General features: G+C 40.6%; 1 protein-coding gene across 4 annotated transcripts in view; it reads left to right on the top strand.

Annotated features, from left to right (window-relative positions):
• kcnh7 (potassium channel, voltage gated eag related subfamily H, member 7) overlaps nt 1–21,095 on the top strand; it is a 73,943-nt gene extending 52,848 nt beyond the window's left edge. For 2 of the 4 annotated variants that reach the window (XM_039606224.1, XM_031729029.2), the window contains exons 7-16: nt 2,556–2,787; nt 2,884–3,051; nt 3,333–3,532; nt 5,494–5,746; nt 7,265–7,470; nt 8,023–8,107; nt 11,586–11,876; nt 13,022–13,181; nt 17,743–17,920; nt 19,315–21,095. In XM_039606224.1, the coding sequence (XP_039462158.1) occupies nt 2,556–2,787; nt 2,884–3,051; nt 3,333–3,532; nt 5,494–5,746; nt 7,265–7,470; nt 8,023–8,107; nt 11,586–11,876; nt 13,022–13,181; nt 17,743–17,920; nt 19,315–19,590 (2,049 nt within the window). In that variant the 3' untranslated portion in view covers nt 19,591–21,095. Of the gene's footprint in view, nt 1–2,555; nt 2,788–2,883; nt 3,052–3,332; nt 3,533–5,493; nt 5,747–7,264; nt 7,471–7,738; nt 7,858–8,022; nt 8,108–11,585; nt 11,877–13,021; nt 13,182–17,742; nt 17,921–19,314 lie in introns of those variants that run through there. The other 2 variants (XM_039606225.1, XM_039606226.1) reach the window with 2 other exon arrangements.
• Nucleotides 21,096–25,553: the final 4,458 nt, after the last annotated feature.

The following is a 25,553-nucleotide window of genomic DNA, read 5'->3' as shown; positions in this document are numbered from 1 at the left end:
ACAGGATGTGTTCTACTTACAATTTGCGTTCGCAGCACACAGTGTCAGGATGAGGCAAAAAAAAAAAAAGTTGTATTTTTACCTCCTCCAATCAAGAGAAGCTGAAAATAACACATCAATGTACATTTTTAGCTCTGGTCTTTAAGGTGTGTTATTTTAGCTCGCTGTGCAGAAACAGGAACTATTTTTAGCCATAATTTCATGGACCTTTGTTGCCTGGAAACCACATCTGACGATGTGTTAAGAGTTTTGTTGGGTTTTTCCTGCTGATTTTATTGGGTGCATATTCCTGGGTGATATCCTGCTTTGATTGGACTTGGCTGCAGGCTGGCACACAGAAGAAAATGATGTGGCTTCGAATTTGCCTGCAGGACTTGTTTCAACTCCTCCATCATTTTCATATCAATGTCCTGTTGTGATAAGATGAGATAGTTTGCATATTATGTCCACATTCACATGAATATAGTGCCCACATTTGACACATTTGCAAACTATGGAGGATCCCTGAAAAAAGTGAACCTAAACCACAATTCAAATGTCATTTACCTTAAATTCTGGGCAGACCACTGTAAACTCGGAACAAAGCCAACCATTTTTGGCCAAAATGTCTGGGTGCGTGGGTGGTTACATACATCTCTTCCGTGCCTGGTAGTAAATTTACATAAACACTGTGCTTCCAGTGTGTCTAGCTACTTCATGACAGTTCCACAAAGTTGATCATATTACTGTATCTGCCCTTCTGAAAGAGGCATTTATGCTTACAAATATTAAATTAACCCTTTAAGGTCAAGTGAACCACACAAGCAAATCCTCTTTCCCATGACAGATGTTCTGTGAAAATTTCCATGCAAATCAAGTGAGGCGTGTGTAATGGATTGCTTCCCGGCTTCACTTTCAGGCTGTCTCCATTCAGAGGGTAAAATGTGCATTGTTTTCCCTTTGGTTAAAGCAGACTGTACAAAAATGCACTCCAACTCCATTATGCTGTAAAACCTGCAGCAACGGCTGTACTAAACAAAGAGAAAGGAGGCAGATTCGTTGTAACAGGCAGCCCCCTCAGTCTCGCTTTTGCCCTGCTGCTCTTGTGCACACAGGAAGAACAGACAGATTTGTACTTGAAATTTTTCTGCAACTGTTCACTCAGACAGTACTATAGTTTTGGATAATATGTTCTGTTTTTAGATCACATGAAGAAGGGAAGCATTTGGGTGATTATTGGCTTGTTCTGTGCCGTGCAGAGCTCTTGTCGTATAGAAGGAATGTGACCACTTTGAAGACAGAAAGTTATATCACAACCTTGGTTGACTCGTGGTTTTTAAAAGTGGCCAGGGGAGCCTGCAAAGCCACAGTGGCAGATGACCAGAGGGATATTTTCTGGGTATTTTTTATATAGTTTGTTACTAATGTTAGCTTTAGCTTCACTCTTAGCTCCAAATGCATTCAACTTACTTTAAGATTTTAATCAATTTTACACATACAGCATGCACAGTGTCATCTGTGCAGGTCACTCAGAGTCACTTGCACGCTGGATAATTTGAAGCTCATCTGTTTCTATACATGATTCATTCATTGTTCACTGTGTTGTCACTGCTAGGGAACACTGCAATGACAGATGGCTGTGATTTAGGGGTGAGATTGGAAGAATGGAGGCTATTTAATGGACCCATCAGAAGCAGCTACAGCACTCTTCCTCACCATGATGTAGACTCTTTCCTCATCAATCATTTGCCTTCAAAATAAAAACAACAAACAACAATGCCCCTTTTTACTTTTAGTGCTTTGAATAATCAATGTTGTATTTGCTTTCACCTGCACAAGAGGTAATAAAACAATAGGCAAGCACAGAAGTGAGGAAGCACAGTTACTGCAAGAGGTTTTTGCTTCTTTAAGGATATTAAGATAATTGCCAGGTGTGATAGGTAGTGGTTGGACCTATTAGCATTTTCTTGTACTGTGTTTACAGATTGCTCCACACTAATAGCCGCTCCACTCTCACGTTACACACTCTGTATTCATTGTGTCAAAAATGGGGATACATTGGAACACTGGCTTTGAGACTTTGATGGAGGTTCCAAGCTGCTGACATTTTTTTTGTTTTTTTAAGCTAATTTTTCCATCATCATATGCAGTTATCGAAGTCTTTTTTTTTCATCTGCCAACAGATGAATCACCAAAGCAACCTCCTCTCTTTCTTACGCTTTTTTGGCATGCCAGTCTGTTAAGAAGCCATATACTTACTGACATTTTATGATTTGTAGAGCTAGAGCCAGGGAAGTTGTGCTGACACCAAGGGATCCTGAGACCTTGAAAGATTTGTTTATACCAGCAGGAATGATCTAATACTGTATGTTGCAAAAAGCTACACCATATGTTTTTGAGTGGGTAATAATAAGCCGAACATTCTCATGACCCCAACCCTAAACAAAGGGAAGATAAACAATGAGTTTACTTTGCTTGCAAAGGTGCGACATTGCACATTGTACCATTTACATATCCAAACAAAGAGTATTTAAAACACGTAGATTTAAGTGAGTGTGCACTCCTCTGTTTTCCAGACTACCACTCTGATCGGTCTGCTAAAGACGGCCCGTCTCCTACGGCTTGTACGAGTGGCCCGTAAGCTGGACCGTTACTCAGAGTATGGTGCTGCTGTCCTAATGCTGCTCATGTGCATCTTTGCCCTCATTGCACACTGGTTGGCCTGCATCTGGTACGCAATTGGAAATGTGGAGAAGCCTTACCTGGAACATAAAATTGGCTGGCTGGACAACCTGGGGGTGTCAATAGGTAATGTCTGTTGATGATAGTTCCTTCCCTCAGTTCTCTATTTTAAAGCTGAATTTAAAAGAAGGATAGAAAAATGATTATGTTGCATTTTTACAGGGAAAAAATACAACTACAGTGACCCAAGCTCAGGTCCTTCCATCAAAGATAAGTATGTCACAGCACTCTACTTCACCTTCAGCAGTCTGACCAGCGTGGGCTTTGGGAACGTTTCCCCCAACACCAACTCTGAGAAGATCTTTTCCATCTGTGTTATGCTCATTGGATGTGAGTGATAACTGAATGACAGCACATACAGACAGTTAGGAAGACAGACAAACACTGAAACTAGTAATGTTTTCATTTTACATGAAAGATCCAATGTATTTTTTTAATATAAATAAATGCACTGATATAGCATAATTGGAACGTAAAGGATTCACAGTCCACATACAGGACGTCAGTTTGTGCATTTCTGGCAGTAGCAGCAACTCCCAAGGTAGGTGTTATGTAAATGAAGAGATGAACCCATCTGTACTCAACGGTCACCTCTGTGGCTTCTCTCCCAGCTCTAATGTACGCCAGCATCTTTGGAAATGTGTCCGCCATCATCCAGAGGTTGTATTCAGGTACAGCCAGGTATCACCTCCAGATGCTGCGGGTCAAAGAATTCATCCGCTTCCACCAGATCCCAAACCCACTGAGGCAGAGGCTGGAGGAGTACTTCCAACACGCTTGGACATACACTAACGGCATCGACATGAATATGGTACGAGAGGGATGGTGTTTGCGCTGGTATGGAACTATAACAAAACTGGGATTGCTGTTGAATTTTTCTCTCTGCTGCTTCTTCGCCCCCTTTTTCAATTTCATTTCTGTGAGTTTGAAGTTTTGAACACCATTTCTGCTGAGTTTAAACTATCCTGTTCTGAAAAACACTCTTACCACATCAGCGTGAACCTATCTTGCTATGTCATTGGCATAGTGCAATGCTTTCATTATCCTGTGCAATGTTTAGCCATAACCAAGTGAATGAAAGCCACTGTTACTGTGTGTGCATACAGTAACTCAGGCTTTTGTCATCATGAACTGTTCATGGTACTTATATAAGTTTGTCTTTTCCATGTCTGCCTCATGTCAAATGGAATGACCCCACCACTCTGGTAAGAGCAGGAGGTACATGTGCTAACACAATGTTTATACGGATGCTCCTCAGTCTTAGAGCTTCATCTAGCTGTGTCTGACATTAGTAGTGTAATGCTTTGTTAATTTCTCCATGAGACCATCAAATACACCGTGTCAAGGTTTTATTAGTGCCCCAGACATGCATGTAATTGGTGGACATGTTCTGCTCATCAGGGTGTTACACAATTTACTGTGCATATATGGACATATAGCTATTTGGTACACAACTGTGGTGAAACCATACCACGTATTTATTATTGACTTGTGCATGCCTTTATTAAGGAACACGCACGTAATTCTTAATGTTTCTCGCAGGCCCCAGTAATCGTCTATCATTGGTAGACTTGCATGTGGCCTGTCTTGAAGTTCCTTTTGCATGAAATCTGTGTATTCAAACACAACCCCATGATATTCATCTGGTACCAGAGAGAGTGAGTGAATCATGCCTGTGAGAGTGGGCACAGCCTCGCTGGGCACTGCCAGGTTTCCCTCCCACTGTGGGAGGCTTGGCTGCATGCTCAGCGGCGGCACCTGCGCTTGCCAAATGTTGTTCAATCTTTCCTTTCCAAATGTACTAATCAGTTTTTGTTGCGAGCCACAAAAAGCATGTCAGAGCCAGAAATCCTGTTCAGGCAACATTTCTTTTGCTGTGCTTGTGTCATTGCTTAAATGACAAAAAGAAGAAATACCTTTGTGATGTCCAATGAACTCGAAGTTCATTTTCAAGCCTTTTAGTCTATGAAAATATACCCTTATTAACAATCAGTTCACGTTGTCCTGGGATTTTTAGTTTTTTGTCAGTGGTCACTGTTTTTTTTTGTCTCTAAACGGTAAGTGCGAAATAAGTTTTAATTTCAGTTCAACAACAATCACCTCAGGTCACGTTTTACTGTATGGTAAAGACTGTACAATCGTAGAGAAAAACCCCAACAGTGTTTTAATCAAACACCTGGTGACTGTGGAAGAGAAAAACTCCCTTTTAACAAAAGTTGAATGTGATGTCACTAGAAATGCTAATTGTAATGGTAAATGTGTAGGAATGCTTCACATTTTATCGGTTCAGTATTTTTTATTGGTATTTGTTTTTTATCCTTTAACGACAAGCAAAGGGTCAGAGTATTGAAAAAAATTTTAATGGGCGTTACTGAGGTTAGTATTCTTAGAGGATTCTCATTATTTGAGTACATAAAGAAACAGAGAGAAGACTTAAATGTCAAATCTGTGTTTTGACTTTGTGATTTCATTTATCTACAGCTTTAAAGTCTCTAAATGTTCTGTTTACCCCTTATTTTAAGCTCCTCAGAGGCTCACTAAAACAGTAAAAAGACATTGCAGACTATTTCTACTGCAGGATTTTGTAGGTTTTGAGAAGAAGGAAAGAACACAAGTGGCAACTGTATCAAATTTCTCTGGAAATCAAGTCAATTCGACCTGCAGCTTCACCCCAAACCCAAAGTCATAAAACATAAGAAAAAAGAACCATCACAGCTTACATAATATACTTCCTTAATACGTCTGACCATACACATGTGTGCTTTGACTCAGGTCCTGAAGGGTTTTCCAGAGTGCCTACAGGCGGATATCTGCCTCCACCTCAACAAGAATCTCCTCCAGGGCTGTAAAGCATTTCGCGGAGCCACCAAGGGCTGCCTTCGGGCCTTGGCCATGAGGTTCAAGACGACCCACGCGCCCCCTGGAGACACGCTAGTTCACAGTGGAGATGTACTTACAGCACTCTACTTTGTTTCCCGTGGCTCCATTGAAATCCTAAAGGATGACGTTGTGGTTGCCATCCTGGGTGGGTCTGCATTACTCATCTAAAGATTTACATTAGATATGAATTGCATTGACATAAACATTAACTTTAACAGCAGCTATACAGTATGCTTTAAGTTAGTGGCTTTTTCTCTTTTCCATCAACCACCTGCTGATTATAGGTTTATATAGATGGATGTCAAACTTCTTGTCTTGTCTAAGTTTAACCAAAGAGCCAAAGTATAATTTTGTTTTGTTTATGATTGGCTTTCAGCAACAGAAAAACATTTTTCTTCAAATCTTACTCTCATGTCTGAGGGTTTGATGAATTCTAGTGCTATTACAGCCAGCATGAGCTTTCACAGTGCAGAAAACATGCTGACAACAATTCAACATCCAAGTATGCAAACATCTAAATGTTTTTAATTAGTGAATAACATTTGAATCCAGTTGATGAGCCAGCTCAAAAACACTTTAAAAGGAACCTCAAAGGAGTATGACTGATAGTCCTGTCAGTCCAGTCTGGTTAGACTTGCCTGAGTACACCTCCATTAGTGTAGATGCAGGTGGGCCAGCTAAATGAAGATGGCTCAGTTGTGCTATAATAAGGCTGGGCTGGCAGCTGAGCTCCCTATCGGGTATGTTGTTTTAACTTCAAAGAAAATTCTGATTACTGCTCCCTCACAGGCGTGCTCAAGATGAAGGGAGAGGACAGAACACAGTGGGGGAGTACATATAGTGGGATGAGGGTAACAGAGAATATGTGTTAATGGAAAAAAGAGGGCACGATTTCTTTCAGATAGAGACAAATGACAATAGAAATGGGGAGAGATGAGCGAGTGGGCAGAGAGAAAAGAATAGCAATAGAAGACAAAGAACGTGAAGTGACAGAGGAAGAAAAGAGAGTAGAGAAATTTTGTGCAGTTGTCAGCGTGGTGTGATGCAGTGCTTGATGACAGAAGCCGCATTCTGCTATCGACAGCATCCAGATTTAATCACAGCAAATCTCATCTGGTCTCCCTTTTTCTCTCATCTCAGCTGTGGGCAGGTGTAGCCTGCTGAGCCTTTTATACGCTTGTTTTTCATTAAAGGCTCTTTTCACACAGCCAATAAGGTCTAGAGAAAGCACATGACACAATAGGGTTAGGATAAGCAAGGGCAATCACATGTAAGTCAGCACATTCTCTGCAAGGGAAGTAGATCAACACAAAAATAAGACAAAGTGTAAATAAAAATGCAATGAAATCTCATAAATCCATGTTTTAGTCAATATGAAACAAAGTTTTATCGTTATCATTTTAAGAAAAACAGGTGGAGGAACATTTTGCAACTAATTAGCTTAATTTGCAGGTCAGTAGCATGTTTGGGTATAAGAAGAGCATCAGAGGGAGAGTTCCTTAGGCAGAGGTTCCCCAGTGTGCAAAACACTGAATCTATAAGTTATATATGCTATATGTTCTCCAGTAACTTTAATTTAATTTCTTCTGCCAAAAATAAATGTCCTTCATAACCTGAAAGATGACACTTCCTCTGTCAACCTCCCCACTTGTTTCTTCTTTAGGCAAAAATGACATCTTCGGAGAAATGATACACCTGTACGCAAAGCCGGGGAAATCCTGCGCAGACGTGCGGGCGCTGAGTTATTGTGACCTGCAAACCATTCAGAGGGAGGACATTCTGGAGGTGCTGGACATGTATCCAGAATTTGCTGACCACTTCTTCACTAACCTGGAGCTCACGTTTGACCTCCGTGATGAAAATGCAAAGGTAACTTAAATAAGGCTGGCCCCACCGATTATAGAGATATAGGCTTTCATATTCAGTTCTACTTTAGAGAAAGTTCTGTAATCGCTCATTTGCTGGAAGACAAGAATGAGAGAGTTTTAATCGCTAGACAGAAGACATGATGTAGGAGGTTGTAATAACGTGTTAAGTGAGAGAGCAGCATGTGTGTGTGAATCCAAATGAGCTAGTTTTGTCTTTTAATAAGAGAGCTGGGAGTGCACTTTGTGTTGACCTTTGGTTATTTATTTAGAGAACTGGAAAGCAGAGAGGGACACAGAGCAGAGGAGACACATGAGAAGAGCCTGCTAGGATTACAACAAAAACAGCAGAGACATGGTGTTCCAACAAGACAAGCAGGAGTTTATGTTGCTTAGTTAAGGAAGCTTGTTGTTTTGCCACCAACACAATTTTTGTGCTTCTAAGATTTTTACTTCTAAAACAACAGAGGCCCGTGGCACAGATACTTCATGTGCGTCAGTATATGTTCTGACTTTTTACACTGGTTCAGTCTGATCATACATCATCTCTTTATAGGTGACCTACTCACAAGCAACTGATTCTAACATGGATGACTCCAAGTGTCGAAGACGGGTCTCATACAGAAGGAAATCCTCCACAGGTCAGTGTGATGCACAAAAGCACTACTGTTGGTGGTTTTAAATGGGAAACCCTGTTTGTTTTGCATCTGAATAACCAGCACACATGCTGTGTCATGTGTGCTGGTTAAGCAGTGCCATTTATTCAGCCAGCTAACACCTCAAACCTGCTGCACCCTCATTTAAATATTCCTTAGAAATATAGTGCCAAAACCGATACATACCATGGATAGCATTATCTTGGCCTCCAGCAAGGTAAGTTATAAGGAGTAGTACCTTAAAGTTGTTTCTGACCATGTAACAAGTCTCTAGGAACAACTTTAAAATGCAGAAATCCAGTTAGGGTTGGATCAGGTGCCATTTTTAGTTATTCGGCTATAGGCTCGGACTTCCAGGAGATTTTGTGTGTGTTTGTTTTGTCTTGTTTCCTATTTGTTGTTGTTGGTGGTTGCTCTTTGTTCCTCTTGTCTTTCTCCTCATGACTCACCTGGCCTCAGCACCTGCCTGAGTTAAAACAGATTTTTCCTAGTACTCCTGCCTAGTCCTAGTCCTTCCTCACCAGGGATTGTCAGATCAATGACAGAGTAATGTGAACATTCTCTCAGTTTTAATTTACTTTCATTTGATCAGCTTCTGAAAACTTAGTCACAAATTTTACATATAAAATTTGATAATCACTTTAAACTGTAAGTCTAAAGTCTGCAAATTCATTTTACTGTTTTTAGACACAGATCTGTTTGGACTTGTGTAAAAAAGACATAGGACGCAAAGGACAAGGTACACATGCAGAGCTGCTTACTTATGACACTGTTACCATAGCAACTCATTCAGATAGCTTGGCGACATGTAGACACACAAATCCAATCTGATCACTTAACCAAATAACAGTATGGAAACTGTGCCTTAAAAGGAAGACAGCAGGCAAATCAGAGTTGCCTGCTGTCTTAGCAAAGCATGTGACCTCCCTGTGTCAGGTCAGAAACTCATGAGGGCTGATGAGAATTAATTTTGGGTGATGTGTTTTTCAGTGCTTTGGATGTGTGGAACATCTTCAAGTATTCAACATTTAGTCATCACACAGTGGCCTTTTGGCACACCGTGCACTCTGTAGGAAGTCATGGAGACCTTAGCTGCGAATTGGGTTTTCCCTACAAACATTTTTGATTCTCAGGACAGTATTTTAAATAAACAGGTCTACACAACGATGCCTCCAGGTGGTGTTTGAGTTATACTGAAGCCTGTGCAGTGTGAACGCTCCATTTAACTTGCCAAAGCTTCGCTTCCTCATTCCTAGCCCCTTCTCATGAATGCGTGCTGACCCAAGTGCAGTGACAGCCTCAATGTTAATAAAAGGGGAGGTTTATAAAATAAAAAAAGCTTATTTTCAGAAAAGATACTTTAATAAAGAATGTTTGCTTACAGTTAGGCTGGGTTATATTAGGTTTCTTTGTGCAGTCATGCTCAATCATACAAACTGAAAGCGATTCTCTAACCTTCCTATTTGCTGCGGCACTGCTAATGCATTGTGAAAGTGCTCAGCACTGACAAGCTAGACTTGCTTTGTACTTTTCTGAAGCTCAGACATGACAGAATTAAAAATACAGAGGAGTCTAAACGATTTCATTAAACTACATTAATTAATCCATCTTTTGTCACTGTCACTGGCAACAATATACAAAAAGAGAACCTCAACAATCTGGCAGACCATTTTAACAGGAAGAGGCCTCTGGCCGAACCAGGCTCAGGGAGGTGCAGCCATATGTATATGGAGTGAGGAGCAAGAGATGAGCGGAAAGAAGAGCACAGAGAGGCTACAAACAACAAATGGGGAAAATGGGGGGAGTGAGAATAGAGGAGTGCTTCGTGCATCTCCCAGCAGAGCCTATAGTAGCATAACTTGTTTGGATATCCAGATCCAGACTTACTCATAACCTGTAGGAAAATGAAGAGTTTAAAGCTTAATCTGAAAAGTAGGGAGCATGTCTGTCTCTTAAATCCAAACCGGGAGCTAGTTTCACAGAAAAGAGATCCAGTAGCTGAAGGCGCTGCCTCCCAGTTGACTGTAAAAAAAATACACAAACAAGTCTGCAGTATGAGAATGAAGAGCTCTGTTGGCAACATTTGATACTAAGAGATTTTAAAAATATAATGCTCCATCATCATTTAGTACTTGGTACGTGGGGTGGAATATTTTTAATTTAATTTCTCACCCCAGGCGGTCACGGCAGATGGCCGCCCCTCCCTGAGCCTGGTTCTGCTGGAGGTTTCTTCTTGTTTAAAGGGAGTTTTTCCTTCCCACTGCCACTAAGGTGCTTGCTCATAGGGGGTCATATGATTGTTAGGTTTTTCTCTGTATGTATTACTGTAGGGTCTACCTTACAATATAAACGCCTTGAGGCGACTGTTGTTGTGATTTGGTGCTGTATAAATTGAACTGAATTGAATTTAAGACATAAAATCTGTTTCTAGTCCCCTGTTGTCCTTTAAAGTTATCAGAATGCCATAATACAGTTTATTATTTTTATCTGATACTTTTTCATACAGAGCAGTTATATAAATGATGTAGTTTACCTCAGCTAACCAAGCTAACTGGTCTGTAATGTTCTCTGAAAAACCATGTTCGTTGCAGTAGTTTATAGTGTAATAATGCATGATTATATCTGCTGATATGTGGACAGTTTCTTTAACACGCCAACCTGTAATGTGACCACTTGATGTCTCATTTACTGTTGTAAAGTCATGAAATTGAAAGTGTGATCACATCAGTGCTGAGTTGGCATCTTAAAACATTAACACTGGTCCAGTGTGCTGGACTTCTTGCAGTAATCCCTGATTTTCAGAGCCACCTTTGATACAGCTCCTCAGCGCCCGTGTATTATGTAGGTAAATACAGTAGACTCCCTGATTTCTGATGGCAGGGTGACTTCCAGACAATATCACTCAGTGTGTTTGAGCAGGAGTGGCCCGCACAGGGGGATCTGTTGCCATTTGACTTCTAACAGCCAGGAGTCTTGGGATTTGACGACAGAGCCTTCATACAGCAGCACGAAGGGGCTTGGCTTCGATTCAGGCAAATCTAATTGGTCACCATGGTTACGAGTCCTCTGTCACCAGTGTCACCACCTCACAGTATAACACAAGTGAGGACAGAGAAAGTAGCTAACAGTCTGTTTCACAGTCTAGCAGCTGGCATATCTTGCCTGTATCCATCAGGTGTGAAGATTTAGACCTCACTTCAGTTTAGTGAACAGGAGCTTTATTCCATTCATTCCATTCATTACTGCTGAACAAGCCTGCCTTGTAAACACACATTTGGAACACATTATGATATAATGCACAACATTAACAGGCTAGATTGGGCTTTAACATTGTTTGTTCTCACTTTAATCCCAAAGCAAGACACGTGCTACTGTTGTCAGAGATAACAAAGGCAACCCCGACATCCCCAGAGGAAGTCAGTGTTCCCCCAGCAGGTTTCCTGACTGCACTTTGTGCCCGCAGGCTCCCACAACCAGGACAACAAGGAGACTGCGGTCACCTACTGCGACACAAAGCAGATGAGGCAGATCTGTGCTTCCTCGGCAGCTGAGGAGAGGAGAGAGTCTGCTGAGGAACGAGAGGATGACGAGGATGAAGAGGAAGAGGAAGGCAGGGAGGAGGAAGAGGAGCAGAGGCCCTTGTGTTCTGGTGTGCTGGGCTACCCGGTGGTAAAGGACCACGCCCTGGGCCTTGGGTTGAACAGTGCTTCCAGTGCACAGGCTGGAGACAACGCACAGAACCAGGAATACAAAGGTGACAGAGATGTCAGATGTATTTGTTCCTACAAATAAAGAGGACTTTTTTTAATCTCTTCATTAAGTAACAAGAGATTAGTCTTTATTTCTTTCCTGTCATTCAAATAAATGTTTTCTCTAACAAAAACCAAGTGGATAAAACACTAAAGAAACATCTGGGAAATTACTGACATTGTTCAAATACACAGTTTCCTGTAAATCTGCTTTTTTTTTTCCCTGTAAAGGTTGACACCAGAATAAGTAATTAACTTAGAAGTTCATTTTCAGGAATTCCAAAAAAACCCCAGTAAAAAAAGCCTGAGGGGAGGATTGTCACTCCTATTAAAAATCCAAAAAGGATTATGTGTCATGTTGAAACCTAAAACCAACTCAGTAATAAAATGTAAGAGGATTATAACCAGCACTTGGCTCGGGACACCCCTTGTGACCGTAGGTTCGGGCCAAACTGAAGGATCTGTTGGAAACATGTTGTTAATGTGAATGTTGTTAATAAGACTGTACCGGCTGTAAAGGCGCAGCAAATGGATACAGAATCCTCCTATGCATTCCAGTGCAGATGCAGATGCAGCTTCCTCATAAACAGCTGCATCTGACTTCATTTGACCTGCACTCACAGTAGTAAGATGCAGTCACCTTAAATCCTCCATTAAATTGGTTCAGTATAAACACACACACAGGGCTCTCCTGCATTTTAACTGCCAAGTCAAACTCAGCAGGATTCCACACTGACATGGGAAATCTGTGTCAGCGTGTTGATTTGATAATATCCCATAATTCAGATGTTACAGCTGTAAGAGGATTTCTTCTGGAGAGCAGAGTGATATTGATTCTTACAAACAGCCTGGTGAGAGAAATGCACAGGAAATGTCAATTTAATCTCTAGCAGAAACCCAAAAGAGAGGCAGGAAAATCCCACTGAGGTTGCGATGCAAGCCGGCGTCAGATGGGTGTTTTCCTCTCTAGCATAAATGTCAGGAATCAGAAGGTGGTAAGCTGCTCGGAGCTCAGTAAAGCTAAATGATGAGAAGGCACAGCACAGACAATGCTTTCCCTGAGACACTATTCTAATAACACAGATCATTTCTTTTGCACGCGTGTGTATGCATATTCATCTGTGCTCGGCTCGCATGTCTTTCCCTCCAGAGCTCCACCCTAACGAGTGGGTGCATCAGCATCCCAGCGAGGCTGCGGAGGAGTCGGCTAACTGCCAGGAAACAGCAGCCAGGGAGGATGACAGTGACACAGAGCTCACCTATGGAGAGGTGGAGCAACGTCTAGACTTGCTGCAGCAGCACCTCAACAGGTGAGCAGGGGCAAAGGGGAAGGGTTTTGAAACAGCTTGTTGGTCATGTCAAACCAAAAGACCACAAATGCTCTTTGTATCGTCAACACTCAGGATTACGTTGCTACAAAGGCTTCAGGCAACTTTAGCGGCTAAACTCAATAGTGAACTTCTAAATGCCGATATAGCAACAGCAGCAGGAAAACACCAGTTTATCAGTCAATGCTGGAGCTGAAGCTGAATGTCCCTGCAAAGGTCTGCTGAGCAGAATGGAACATGGTGTCTGTCCTAAAAATGTTACTATCTACATATAAAAAAAATATATATAGCATAAGTACATTATTTATTTATTTTTTCATTTTTCATTTCATTTATCATTAATCACCCAAACATGCTGCACATCCTTTCTAACTCAAAGGAGTCAGTAAAAGTCCTAGCCAGTCAGTAAAAGTCCTTTTCTCCTTCATTAGTGCCTAGCATCACATAGAAGTCACTGTAAGCCTTCTGTCTACATTCTTCAACTCTCTGACTACTCAACTTCTTCTTAGCTAGCCTATTTCTTTGAATACATTCCTGCACTTCTTCATTTCCCCACCAAGTGCACCAAACAGCTTCTTGGCAGCTGTTTGGTGTTCTTCAGCTGTACTTTCCCACTCATCAGTAACACTTCCCTACAACACAGAGCAGGTATCTCTCCCTGAACTGTGCATACGATTCTTTCATCCTCAGCTTAACTTTTACTTGCTTCCTCTTCTTAATATACAGTGTTATCCTATAAACTACTGTCTGATGCTAACTAGCGACAATCTCCTATTTCAGATGCCTCTTCTGCATAAGATGTAATCCACCTGTGTTTAACTTCCTCCACTCTTAAGTTACCTTATGTCCCTCCCTTTGTGTTTACAGCCATTTCTGTCCATTTCACAAAATCCACTACCATCTGTCTTTCTCACTATAGCTATCCAACATGCCCTCATCACCTCTGTTCCTTTCACCTACATGTCTATTGACATCAACTCCAATCACCACTCTTTCACCCATGGGAACAGTCTCTACTGCTTTATCCAACTTACTCTAGATTTCCTTCTTCTAACTGACATATTCAACCTGCGACACTGACAACATTCAGCATCACCCCTTAAATTTCTGGGTTCAAACTCACGATTCTGTCTGCAACCGTCTTCACCTTCACAACATTATTCACATACTCCTCCTTCAAGGTGACCCCCTTCTCCATTTCTCTTCCTATGTAAACCACACTTGAACAGTGTGGACCGACATCCAATCAGCCAGCTCTCTCGTTTTACCAGTCATAGTTCCCACATTTACAATTTCTAGTCTGATGTATGAACCACATGTTTGATTTTGCAAAGGCTGGAATATCTCATTATCTGCAGTGCATAATCATCAAAACATATTGAGAATCTGAAGCAATCTGTGCACAAGGGACAGAAAATCACTGGATGGGTTCAGGAAGACTACTGATCAATCAATGTCTGTGACCAAAACAAAACAGGACTGTTACAGCTAGAATTTTGTTTCAAACAAGAATGGGACAACACTCCTCACCCAAAAGTCTAACAACTGCCTGCCTGTTTACAGACTTTTATTAAAAGAAGAGGGGACGCTACACATGGGAAACAGGACAGGTCTTTTTTTAAGATGTGTTGCTGCCATGACATGTAAAATGACCTTATTTTTCTTTTAAAATTACATTTAATGTGTTTTTGGTGTTATATTGTGGATGAAATATCAGCATATGAGATCTGCAAATGATTGCATTGCTTTTATTTTCATTGTACACAACATCCCAGTTTTTCTGGCATCGGGGTTGTTATTGAATACTCTGTAGCTGACAGATCTACACCATTTCACAACCAAAACATAATAATAATTATAAATTATTAGATAAATTGAAGAAGGGAGATGTGAACTGTTCTTGCATTTTGATCTCTTCTACTTTTTTTGCATTGTTAAAACCACTCATAGCTCATTTTTATACCAGAAAGCTAGCTTTCTCAGTTAATCCCATAAAAACTATAATGCATCATTTTTCTGGGGAGCAACTGCCAATCACGGATGTCCTGTTTTTAAGTAAAGGAGCAAAGAAAAATGCACCAATATGTAAACTTTCAGGCTTTTTTCACATTTTGAACAGTTTTGGTTGAAACTTAAACTAATCTATTGGTCAGTACTACTGGCCAATCAGATTTACCATCACTAGTCGATGTTACAGGAGCTAAATCAGTGGAATGCTATTTCAGGATTTGTCAGGCTCATAACCATGGGATTACTAAAGACACCTCCGGGATCATGTTTGACTCAATTTCCTATAATAGGCTTGTATTTTTCATTAGCTTCTTTGAGAGCTAGCCATGCGAGTCCCATAATTCTGCCTATAATTGGCTAAAACTTGCAGAAACATTTTAGGCCAGACACCCGCTGCAGCTGTGTTAATTCAGAGAGCGGACCATGTGAGCAGCTGGTGTGATTCTGGGTTGGTGCACTGATACAGATGAGGGGGAGGAAGACAGTTAGCGATTGTCTATTTATAGCACAGACCCACAAGATACTGACAAATTGCAAAGAGTTTCGACGTCATCCTACAAGGTTTGGTTTGTGGAAGTCACAGTAAAGTTGCCAATTGAAGGAGATGGCATTTGCTAGCAACTGTCTCACAAACCTCACATGAAGTAATGAATTGAAGGGAGGAACAACTTGAGTTTCTTCGATATTCTGCTCACTGCCTCCCGGTAGAAATGCTGGTCTCATCACACCTTTCAGCCATTTATGCTGATTCGGTTGATGGGCAGGCTTGGCCACTGCACCGCCAACCCTCATTTACCCTCACAGCAGAACCGAGACAAAGTGTTTACTTCCACTCTGTCCTCTGGGTGAAAAAACCCCCCACTCACCTGACAAAGTACCAACGTGCTCGAGTCTGCACTGGAAAGCTTCTGTTTTGCTCGCTGTGTTTACTGACTCTCTTTATTTTACACTGAAGGACAGAAAAGGAGTGTGTAAGCAGGGGGAAAAGAGGTGATTCATCATCTAACACCCTGTGGCTCATGATGTAACTTGGTGCATAAGGTGATGCAGGGATCTCCAGGAGAAATGAAAAATGATAGAGGATTTCATACTTTAAGTGCAGATATCACAGAATCAGTAACATTGAGGTTCAAAATCGGCACAAAAGTGAGGGAACTGAGCACTGGGAGCACTTCTTCATTTTCTACTACTTCACATTTCCACTTCATTTTAGAGGGAATTACTATACTTCTTACTAGCCAATATCTTTAGCACTTATTTACCAATACAACTCAGAATATTTGAATTATCTTTCCTTATTTATTGCTGGTGAACTCTTTAATGCATCAATACATGCACACACTACACGTGATCGGTCAAACCTTTGAGAATTCCCCATCTTCCTGAAGGCTCTGCATTTGAGCAGGATCATACTACCAGGAAACTCTTGATTGTGCTTACTAAATGAAGGAAGCTTTAAAGCTCCCTCTAGTGTTCCATCCATGGTACTGCACTACACTGTGGTATGCTTTTTCTGTCTGCACATTCATTGTATAACAGTCCACACACTGCATAACTTACGCTCTGCAAAACAGTTGAAATATACACAAATACATTTTTAAAAATCCTAGTAGTAAACTGTTCTACTGTTACACTGATACTATTACTGCAGACGTTGGGGGTTTAATAAGAGTACTTTAGTCCTCTATCATGTCAAGACTATCTCTCCACTCTGTTACATATTCCATATGTATGGGGTATAACCCCCACATATGGAATATGTAACGGAGTGGAGAGATAGTGTCTCACTCAGAGAACAAGGTGAGAATGTAACCGTATGTTGTGTAGCAATGATTATCTAAACCTTTAATGTCTCCAAAAGTTGATTCTGTTCATCTGGACGTAGCGTTTTGTGGGAGAAACGTTTCGTCACTCATCAAGAAGTCATCAAGTGACTTCTTCAGTCTCAGCTGACTGCAGGTTTCCCCAAATCTTATAAACAGTACATTTGCATAATGACTGAAACCAGCCCACTGAAGGAACAATGGACTGTGAGGTCAGTTCCTTAATCATAATTATGCAAATTACCATGACCATTGATCAACAATCACTGATCAAAACCCACTGATCAAAGACCACTGATCAATGGCCATGAGTACCATTCACAGAGAATTTACTTTCCTGGATGATTGAGAATGCATCAAGACCTAAACCTTTAATGGTTTTCCTTGCTGTCACAGCAACAGCGAGTAGCCATAACCAGAAGACTTCTTTTAGAGATAACAGCTGTTCATTTGTTCGGATCTCATTTAAATAAAGTTTTTGACCAGTGTACTCAGAACTATCAAGCAGGAACTCATCACCTGTTTGTCATCAGTATGGAAATCAGTCTTGATTGAGAGTTCTGTAGAAGTTAGGGGTAGAGTTAGGGGTTACCACTTTCTATAGCGTCTTGCTAATGACCTATTCATTTTATTCAGGTGTGTTGCAGCAGGGACACATTCAAAAGTTTCAGGACTGCTTTTCAGTTTATTTCATGTTTTGTGGCCATCAGACTTGAGTCCCAGATGACTGCAGACATCCAGGCTATCCTGCAGCTCCTTCAGAGGCAAACAGCAGCCGGTCCTCCAGCTTATAGCACCGTCACCTCCAGCCCAGAGTACCAGAGGCCAGCCGTCAGGATCCAGCTGGTGTCTGCCATCGATGTGAGCCCTGCTCCACCTCAGCCGCAGGTACAGCAGAAGCTTAATGAGTGGAAACGCTGATTTTTCCCAAACTCTGCCATGATTTTCAGCTGGTGGTCACACTGTTTTACAATTGCTTTGGCTCCGTTTTTGTGGTAAATTTCAAATTTGTATAATCTTAAGATTCTTGTTGATGAATTCCAATCATAGTTTTTGTATTGTTTTTTTTGTAATTATTATATAATTAAATAACAGTTACCAAATGTCAAACCAAATAGCAACTACTTTACCAAAAAGAGCTTAAAGGGGTCATTTCCTCTACATTTACTTAATGTTTACTTAAAGCAAAGATTGCACAGTACAAAACCTGCTGTTCATGTTGCACTCCCTCCATCACAGCTCAGGAAGGAAAACATCAGTTAGGAGTTATTTTGGAGTATAGTAGAGCAAACTGGTTAGCTGTGATGGAGCTCTGCGTTACACAAATCAGAGAACAGCAGTGGATTTTGCCCTCCATCACTCAGCGTGCTGCTGTTGTAAAGTTGGAGTAGCTTGCCATGGTGTTTGCCCTTCATATTTATATCAAATATTGATCTTTTATTCCATTAAATCCAGTTTGATTTATTTGTGTCAACAGTTCACAGTTCAAGGTCCTTTTACATTTGAAGGTAAATAGCCTGAAGTGTTATAAGATTTATTAATAATACTATCCTTGAGAACCAGAAATCTCCTGTGACGAGCATCAGAAGCGTTTGTTTTCAAAGGGCCACATTGACTTTTTTGCACTATTGCACCTTCTTGTTTAAATCAAGCAGGATGGACTCACTGCAGTCATTCGCCATGAGATCTACTAACTGGTTTTTGTTTTGTTTGTTTTTTAGTTTTAGGACATCAGGGGCCTGATTAGGAAGGTCCATGTGCCAGTTCTGAACCTCAAGCCATATTTTGCCCTTGTGTGTCCTATGAGCAAAGCACTGGTGATGGTGGGGAGGAAGAATTCCTTTTTTAAAACAGGATAAACCTCCCAGGAGGACCAGGTTCAGGAGAGGGCAGCCATCAGGTGACATAAAAAACAAGAGAGAGAAAACAGGAGCAGAAGGACAAAAAACAGAACAAATCGCAGATCAAATCAAATATTTGTTTTCATCTCCTGTTATTATAGGTTTTGTATTAAAGGTGAATATTTATGAAAGCAGTGTTGAAATAGTGCGGGAGAGCACCTATATGGAAGGACAAAATTTGCAGTAAAATTGTAATTTGGTATAGTATATTTATTCAAACTAATAAGAAAAGAAGTGAGATAAAGCCTTGGAAAGAACTACCAAAAACCGCCTCTACGTTGACCGGCTGTCAGGGGTTTATATCATGTGATAGAAAGTCGCTTGCTGTGTGTAGTCTTTCTTTAATTTCTGTGCATTTCCACTGTGCTGTTCCATCCTCAGAGCCCTGGCTCAGAGAGAGCCCTGAACACATCCAAAGAAACCTCCCCAGTCCTTCTCCATGCAGAGACTCATCCCAATGGGGACTTAGCTGGACTGCTTGAGAATAACACCAACACTGAGCAGAGAGACATCTTAGACTCAGCAGAGCAGCAGCACCACCAACATCCACCGAATTTCCCATCAAGCCGGCAAGCCTCTCTACCAGATGTCCCCAGCAGCTCAGGAATGTTGGGACTCCACAGGCCAGTCTCCGACCCGGGGCTTCCAGGGAAGTAGCCCCCACCCCCCACTCCGAACCCTTCGACAATGACTGAAGGTTATTTCTAAAGCTTGACTCAGGGTTTAAGAGAGACTAAATATGCAAAGGTTAAAAAAAACTGTAGACTTTCTTCCATTCCTTTCGAGAAAACCCCCTAGCTCCCTGCTCTGTCCCTGCCCCGTGCTCCGATTTAGATGTATAAAATCCATTTATACAGAGGTATTTATACACTATATTACTACCACATGTAAAGTGATCATCTACCATGTACATGTTTGAAATAGAACACTGCCAGCAACTCAAGGCACCTAATGTGCTCTTCCTAAAAGATATGCATGATTTTTTTTTTTTTTTTCTCATGTTGTCTTCTGTTGCATGTTCCTCACACACAGTGCAAACCACCATACATTCAGGGGTGGCCTCAGCACGCTCACAGACTGCACACAGACTGTAGCTTTCCACTCTCATTTTCCACCACTCTTCCCTCCTCACAGGAAACAAAGCTACTTGAAACTCTTTCCAAGGCATTTCTAAACTTAGCACAAAAAGCATGGAAATTTGTGTTTGGTCGATTATTTCTTTGTTGTAATAATCCTTCTTGCTAATAAATGTTATACTGTTGGAAAGCTTGTTGTTTTCCCCTTAAATAGTGCCACATTTGTAAGGAAAATGCATTTGTGGGTTGAGCAGCAGTGTTAAGTATGTGGGTTGAAACTATGAAAAACATGCCAAACCAGCTTATCTATTGACTTGTTTGGTGTTGTTTATTGAATTAAATGACTGAAGTCTGAAGAAACAAGAAATATTTGCAATTTGTTAATTATAAAACAGGGGCCTCACCTTCCACCTCCTCCTCATCCTAGTCACCAGCTTGGTAGCACAGTGCTGCGTGCTGGTGCCCCATTTTACAACCACCATTTGACCCAAGTCAGCCAATGTGGTTGTGTTGGTCACAGAATAAGCTGTTTGGTAATCACATACTTAACTTTGCTGCTCAACCCACAAATGCATTTTCCTTACAAATGTGGCACCATTTAAGGGGAAATAAACAAGCTTTCCAACAGTATGACATGTATGGACAAGAATCATTGATACAACCAACCAATCACAAACTTCCTTACTTTTTGTGCTAAGTTTATATTTCACTCCACAGCTTTCAAGCTCCAAATGAATTGGTGCAATCACATATTGGCAAGGAAAGCTGTCTGTATGTTTAGCGTGCCTAATGTACACCACATTGCCATGACATATGAAAAACCAGTTCTTATTCAGCTCCTATTACAGGATGTAATATTGAAGTGTGTAGAGGCTGCATGGATGTCCCATAGCACAATGACAACTTTGTCAATCTTTGAAAGCAATAATGATGTAACGATGAGGAGCCACAGTGGATTTTCTGGTATGTTTCTGGAGTTAGATAATTAGTTCCAGAATGTATTTATAAGCTGAAGAACATAGCGTTTGTGCTGTGGATGAATTTACTTGTATAGAGCAAACCTGATGTAAAGCTTCACACATTTTAGCTCACTTTAATTATTAGAAACAAACAAAAAAAAATTAAGACCACAACATGGAGATGATTAACACCGTGAGGAAGTCAAAAACGTGATGGACGTTTATGTCAAGGCTGTTTGGACAAGTTTGTTTGTTTGTTTTTTTTTTTCCTGTGATGGTTTACAGTGTGAAGCACAGCTTGCTGTCTGGTTGTCCTATTCTGTTTTGGTAGTGATCAACGAGACACTGACAAAAGTCAGCATGAATCTTTGATGGCTGTTTGTGACAGAAAGTTCACAACATGTATTGTTTTTTCCAGTCTTTTCAGGATAATTCACCAACAGGAACTTTTCCAAAACCTTCCTGTAGCTTATTAAGCTAGTCCATTTAAAAAAAACACACAAATCCAACTTTTACCAGTAGCCAAATATATAAACCATGAATATGCATGAAAAAGCTGGACAAAGGATGAGTCAAACACACTTCAGAACATGCGTACACGTGTTTTTCTCAGAGTAAGTCAAGTTTGACATGCTGACGTGGAGATCAGTAATAATATGAGGGAAATAAAACAAAGTGTCTTGGAGCTTAAATTTCTTATTATTTAATCATTATCACACTGTAGAAAACAGTGGGTGGAGATTGTGGCGTGACCAAAATTACTGCAACCTTGGGATCTTATTGCTTCTTAAATAGTTGTTTCGAAGATGGGGACCAGGGCCCGTATCCCTAAAGAATCTTTGTGCAAAAAGTGGCTCCTAGCGGCCAAATTCTAAGAAAATTCTCAGAGTCATGACGTTTTCTTAGAATTTCCCCTAAAAGTGACACGACAATCCCAGTTAATATAAAAGCTATTCCTCAAGATTCCTAGCGCTTAAAAAGGGCTCCTAAGGCGAGATCTGCTAAGAGCAGGAAGAGGACTTTTAGTGGCTTAGGAGTTCCCCTAAGCAGCTGCACAAAATGGCCAACAGAAGAGGCAGGAGAGATACCTTTATGTTCGTTTCACCAACTGGGCCAGCAACAAACCTTGCTCCTCAGTCCAGTTAAACTGCTTACGAGTCCTTTTTTTCTCCATTTTCTGTGTTTGTAGGATATTTGTTAACAAGCCTTTATAAATAGACCAGCCAGCAATCACAGACATTGATAAAAGCTGAGCCGTGTTACTCTCGTTAAGACCACACTGGACTTGTAACGTTGTGATTTCTACTTCATTAGGGACAGCCCCTTGAGATAGGCCATGTTGTTTTCAATGGGGTCCATATGGGAGTGAAAGTACAAAATATGCCAGCTAGGATATTGATATGAGCAAATAAGACACGAATCATTATTTGAACAGGGTGTAATGAGTTTAAGTTTTCACATATTTTAGATTCTAATGTTAGGCTATAACCCCTACAGCTTACTACTCATTTTCCGGATATTTTCTTGAATGTGAAATATTTACAATTACAGTCAGCATAAGATTAGAGTGTATAATTATGTTTATTGATTTGAGGGTACATCCTTTGCTCATTCTCACCAAAAGCTCATTTCCATCAAACTTGTAGGATCAACCAATCACGGCTTTTGAAATGATGACTCATACCTAGCAACGGGGTCAACCACACCTCCTCACTAAGATAGGATTTTCCATCCATTCCTTGCTCAGAGTTCACTGAAAATGTTCTGGAATCACTTCTAAGCTAAAACTCCTGGCAAGGAATTTTTAGGTTAAGTTAGGAGCTCTCTGAGAGGATTCTCTGAATCTTTAGGGATACGGGCCCAGGTCTGTGACCACTACTGCAGTTATCTGTGAGGAATTAGTCAAAACTGCTAATCTATTAGCATCTAGATGCACAGAAATTAAATAGAAATTCACGTTAGCTATATAGATTCAGAGTCCAGCCAGAACCTTATATATTTAAAACAGAAATTCCTCCACAAATTGTTTTTGCAATATAGCAGAATAACTGCAAAATGACAGGCTCTGATACAGGAATATAACCAGTATACAACTAGCAGCAACCAGTTGAATCAAGTGGGCTGTTGCAGAGACTCATCACAGGAGAGTTGCCCTTATTGACACGTTGCCTCATTGCAACATGTTTGTAGTCCGACTTTATTCCTAAATTAGATAGCAATTATATGCAAACCTTTGCCAATTTGTGTGAGAGGATCAGTCCAAGTTTCCTGTTTGGAGACGGGCCATTGCCCTATTTGAAGCTTGAGGGTGCTTCACGATTCAGTGCAATCACAGGGCAACCAATGTTGTTGCCGTATTTCCACTCTAGTGTGACTGAGCCACACTAAATCTGGTAAATGCTTTTGATTTGTGGGAGCTATAATTAACAATAATAGTAGTGTGTAGTGGTTATACATAAGGATGGGGTTTATTGGAGGACCTTATTGATGCCTTGGTATTCGTATTTTTTTTTTTTTTTTTAAACCCCTGCACCTGCTGCCCTTTGCTTTACACATACAGAGCTCTTGCTTCTGCTGCCCCCCCTCCCCCATATTCACTAGTTTTTGATCTGTTTCTGATTCTAGAACTGAGACCAACAGAACACAGTTCCCACTAGTGTGGGAAGTTGTGTTTCACACAAGTTCCATAGTTTTTGTATGCAAAAGATCAGTAACAGGATTGGCTAAATCCATTCATGGTTAAAGAAGGTAATTTTCCTAATACACATGCCCGGTTCATACAAGAAGAAAAGAATATGTGAGAATATGTGTACACATTTCAGTTTTTGTGCACACATACAGGATTTCTTATTATTATCTGTATCTGGATACATCAGATAAAGTGGACTTTGCGTTTACACCTCCTATTAAAATTCATCTTAACTTGGTATTATTCTTTCAAACGAAGAGCTCCACTTGTCATTTTGTCACAGAAAAATAATGTTTTAGTAATAATTAAAAACTCCTAAACTGATTTCCTTGACATAAAAGTCCAAGTGTTTGAGAATGAGACTGCTTGAGAGGAACCAGCGTCCCAAATCCTCTTGAAAGCTGGAAGGAACTGCTGGAGGTTAGTTTCATTCAGTTGCCTGCCTTACGTCTTCCATTATCCTCCTAAAATAACATCGTGCCTGTGTGAACATTAACAAAGCACGATGATTAAAAATCATCTTAAACAAGGTTTATTTCATGTTTTCGGCTGAGGACAGAGCTCAGCCTCCAAACGGCCTTACCTTTATTCGCCTGCTCTAGCCTTTACAAACATCAGTCCGACACACCAAAAACCTGCTTCTCCACAAATGTAAATGTACCAAACCATTTTACATTAGACTGCATGATGAGAATTAGTCCTTTTAATTTTCTAACTACATAAAAGTCCAGCACAAGCTCGTGTATTGCATGGAGACTGCACTTGAAACAATTATAAAAAGGTCTGCGTGACACGTATTGATATGTAATTACAGCACATGACTCATCCGCAGAGACTTGGAAATAACAGTTACATCTATTTTTCTAAAACAAAGTATTAATTTGCCATTATTTTTCTATGTACCTTGTTTGTTTCCAAAAGCCCTGCTCTCTGTTGGAATGCTGTGGACTACTGCTGGGACGATGATGATGATGATGATGATTAATGTCATGCGTAGCCTCTCAATGTAGCAAGCAGAGATGGGCAACACTGAAGGCAATGTGTTGCACAGAGTTTGTTTTGTTTTTTTCCACATTGATTTGCTGATTTTTACTGGGACCTTTCCCTCTGATCATTCAGTATGTTGAAACAAGCAAGTTCAAACCCAGAACTTCGCTGTTCTCTGAAGAGAGCCTGGCTTGCATTTGATCCTTTGACTCTACACCCCTTGATAATACATGTAGACGTGATCAAAAGCTTGGTGAGATGTGAGAGAAATGATGAAATCAGATTTGTCCTTCCAGAAGAACCAAGCAGTGAGAGAATACACGATTAACATGGGTGAGATTAAAGATCTTTACAGGATGATAAAAATGTTTCCTGCCGTTTTTGGATAGGATAAGCTTTCTTTCTCAAGCACATGTGTAGTCGTACTAGTACTCGACATATCCAACACCTGAAGAGGCATCTAATGAACTTTCTTGGGATTTGCAGACTTTTGCACAGAGATTAGAAAACTTGCTGTACTCGATATGTCACTTTTTAAATCTAGTGCTGTTCACAATTGTTTTTATGCATTTTTTTAAATGTTTGCCACTGTATTTTATACAATGCAACACTTAACAGCTAATTTGAATGTTTCTGTTAACTATATTTAAAGAAATAAAGTATATTGTGTAAATAGACTTGGGGGGGCGGGGATTCGCAGTTGTATAAATAAATAAACAGAATGCATACTGATTAAAAGTCGTTATTCTGATTTTCCAAAAATTCTGTCAATGGATGAAAGGGAAAAGCTGAAACGTTCCCAGCTGGAAAATCTCAAACACATGAACATTTTTGAACAGACTGCAGATCTCAATCTACTTTTCCAACACAGTCATCACTGACAGGTACACAAATCAGCTCAAAGTCATG

This window comes from Oreochromis aureus, linkage group 23 (genome assembly GCF_013358895.1).
Source record: "Oreochromis aureus strain Israel breed Guangdong linkage group 23, ZZ_aureus, whole genome shotgun sequence".
NCBI classification, from domain to species: domain Eukaryota; kingdom Metazoa; phylum Chordata; class Actinopteri; order Cichliformes; family Cichlidae; genus Oreochromis; species Oreochromis aureus.
Note: the sequence above shows the minus strand (reverse complement) of the source record. Positions and strands in the feature narration are given on the sequence as shown.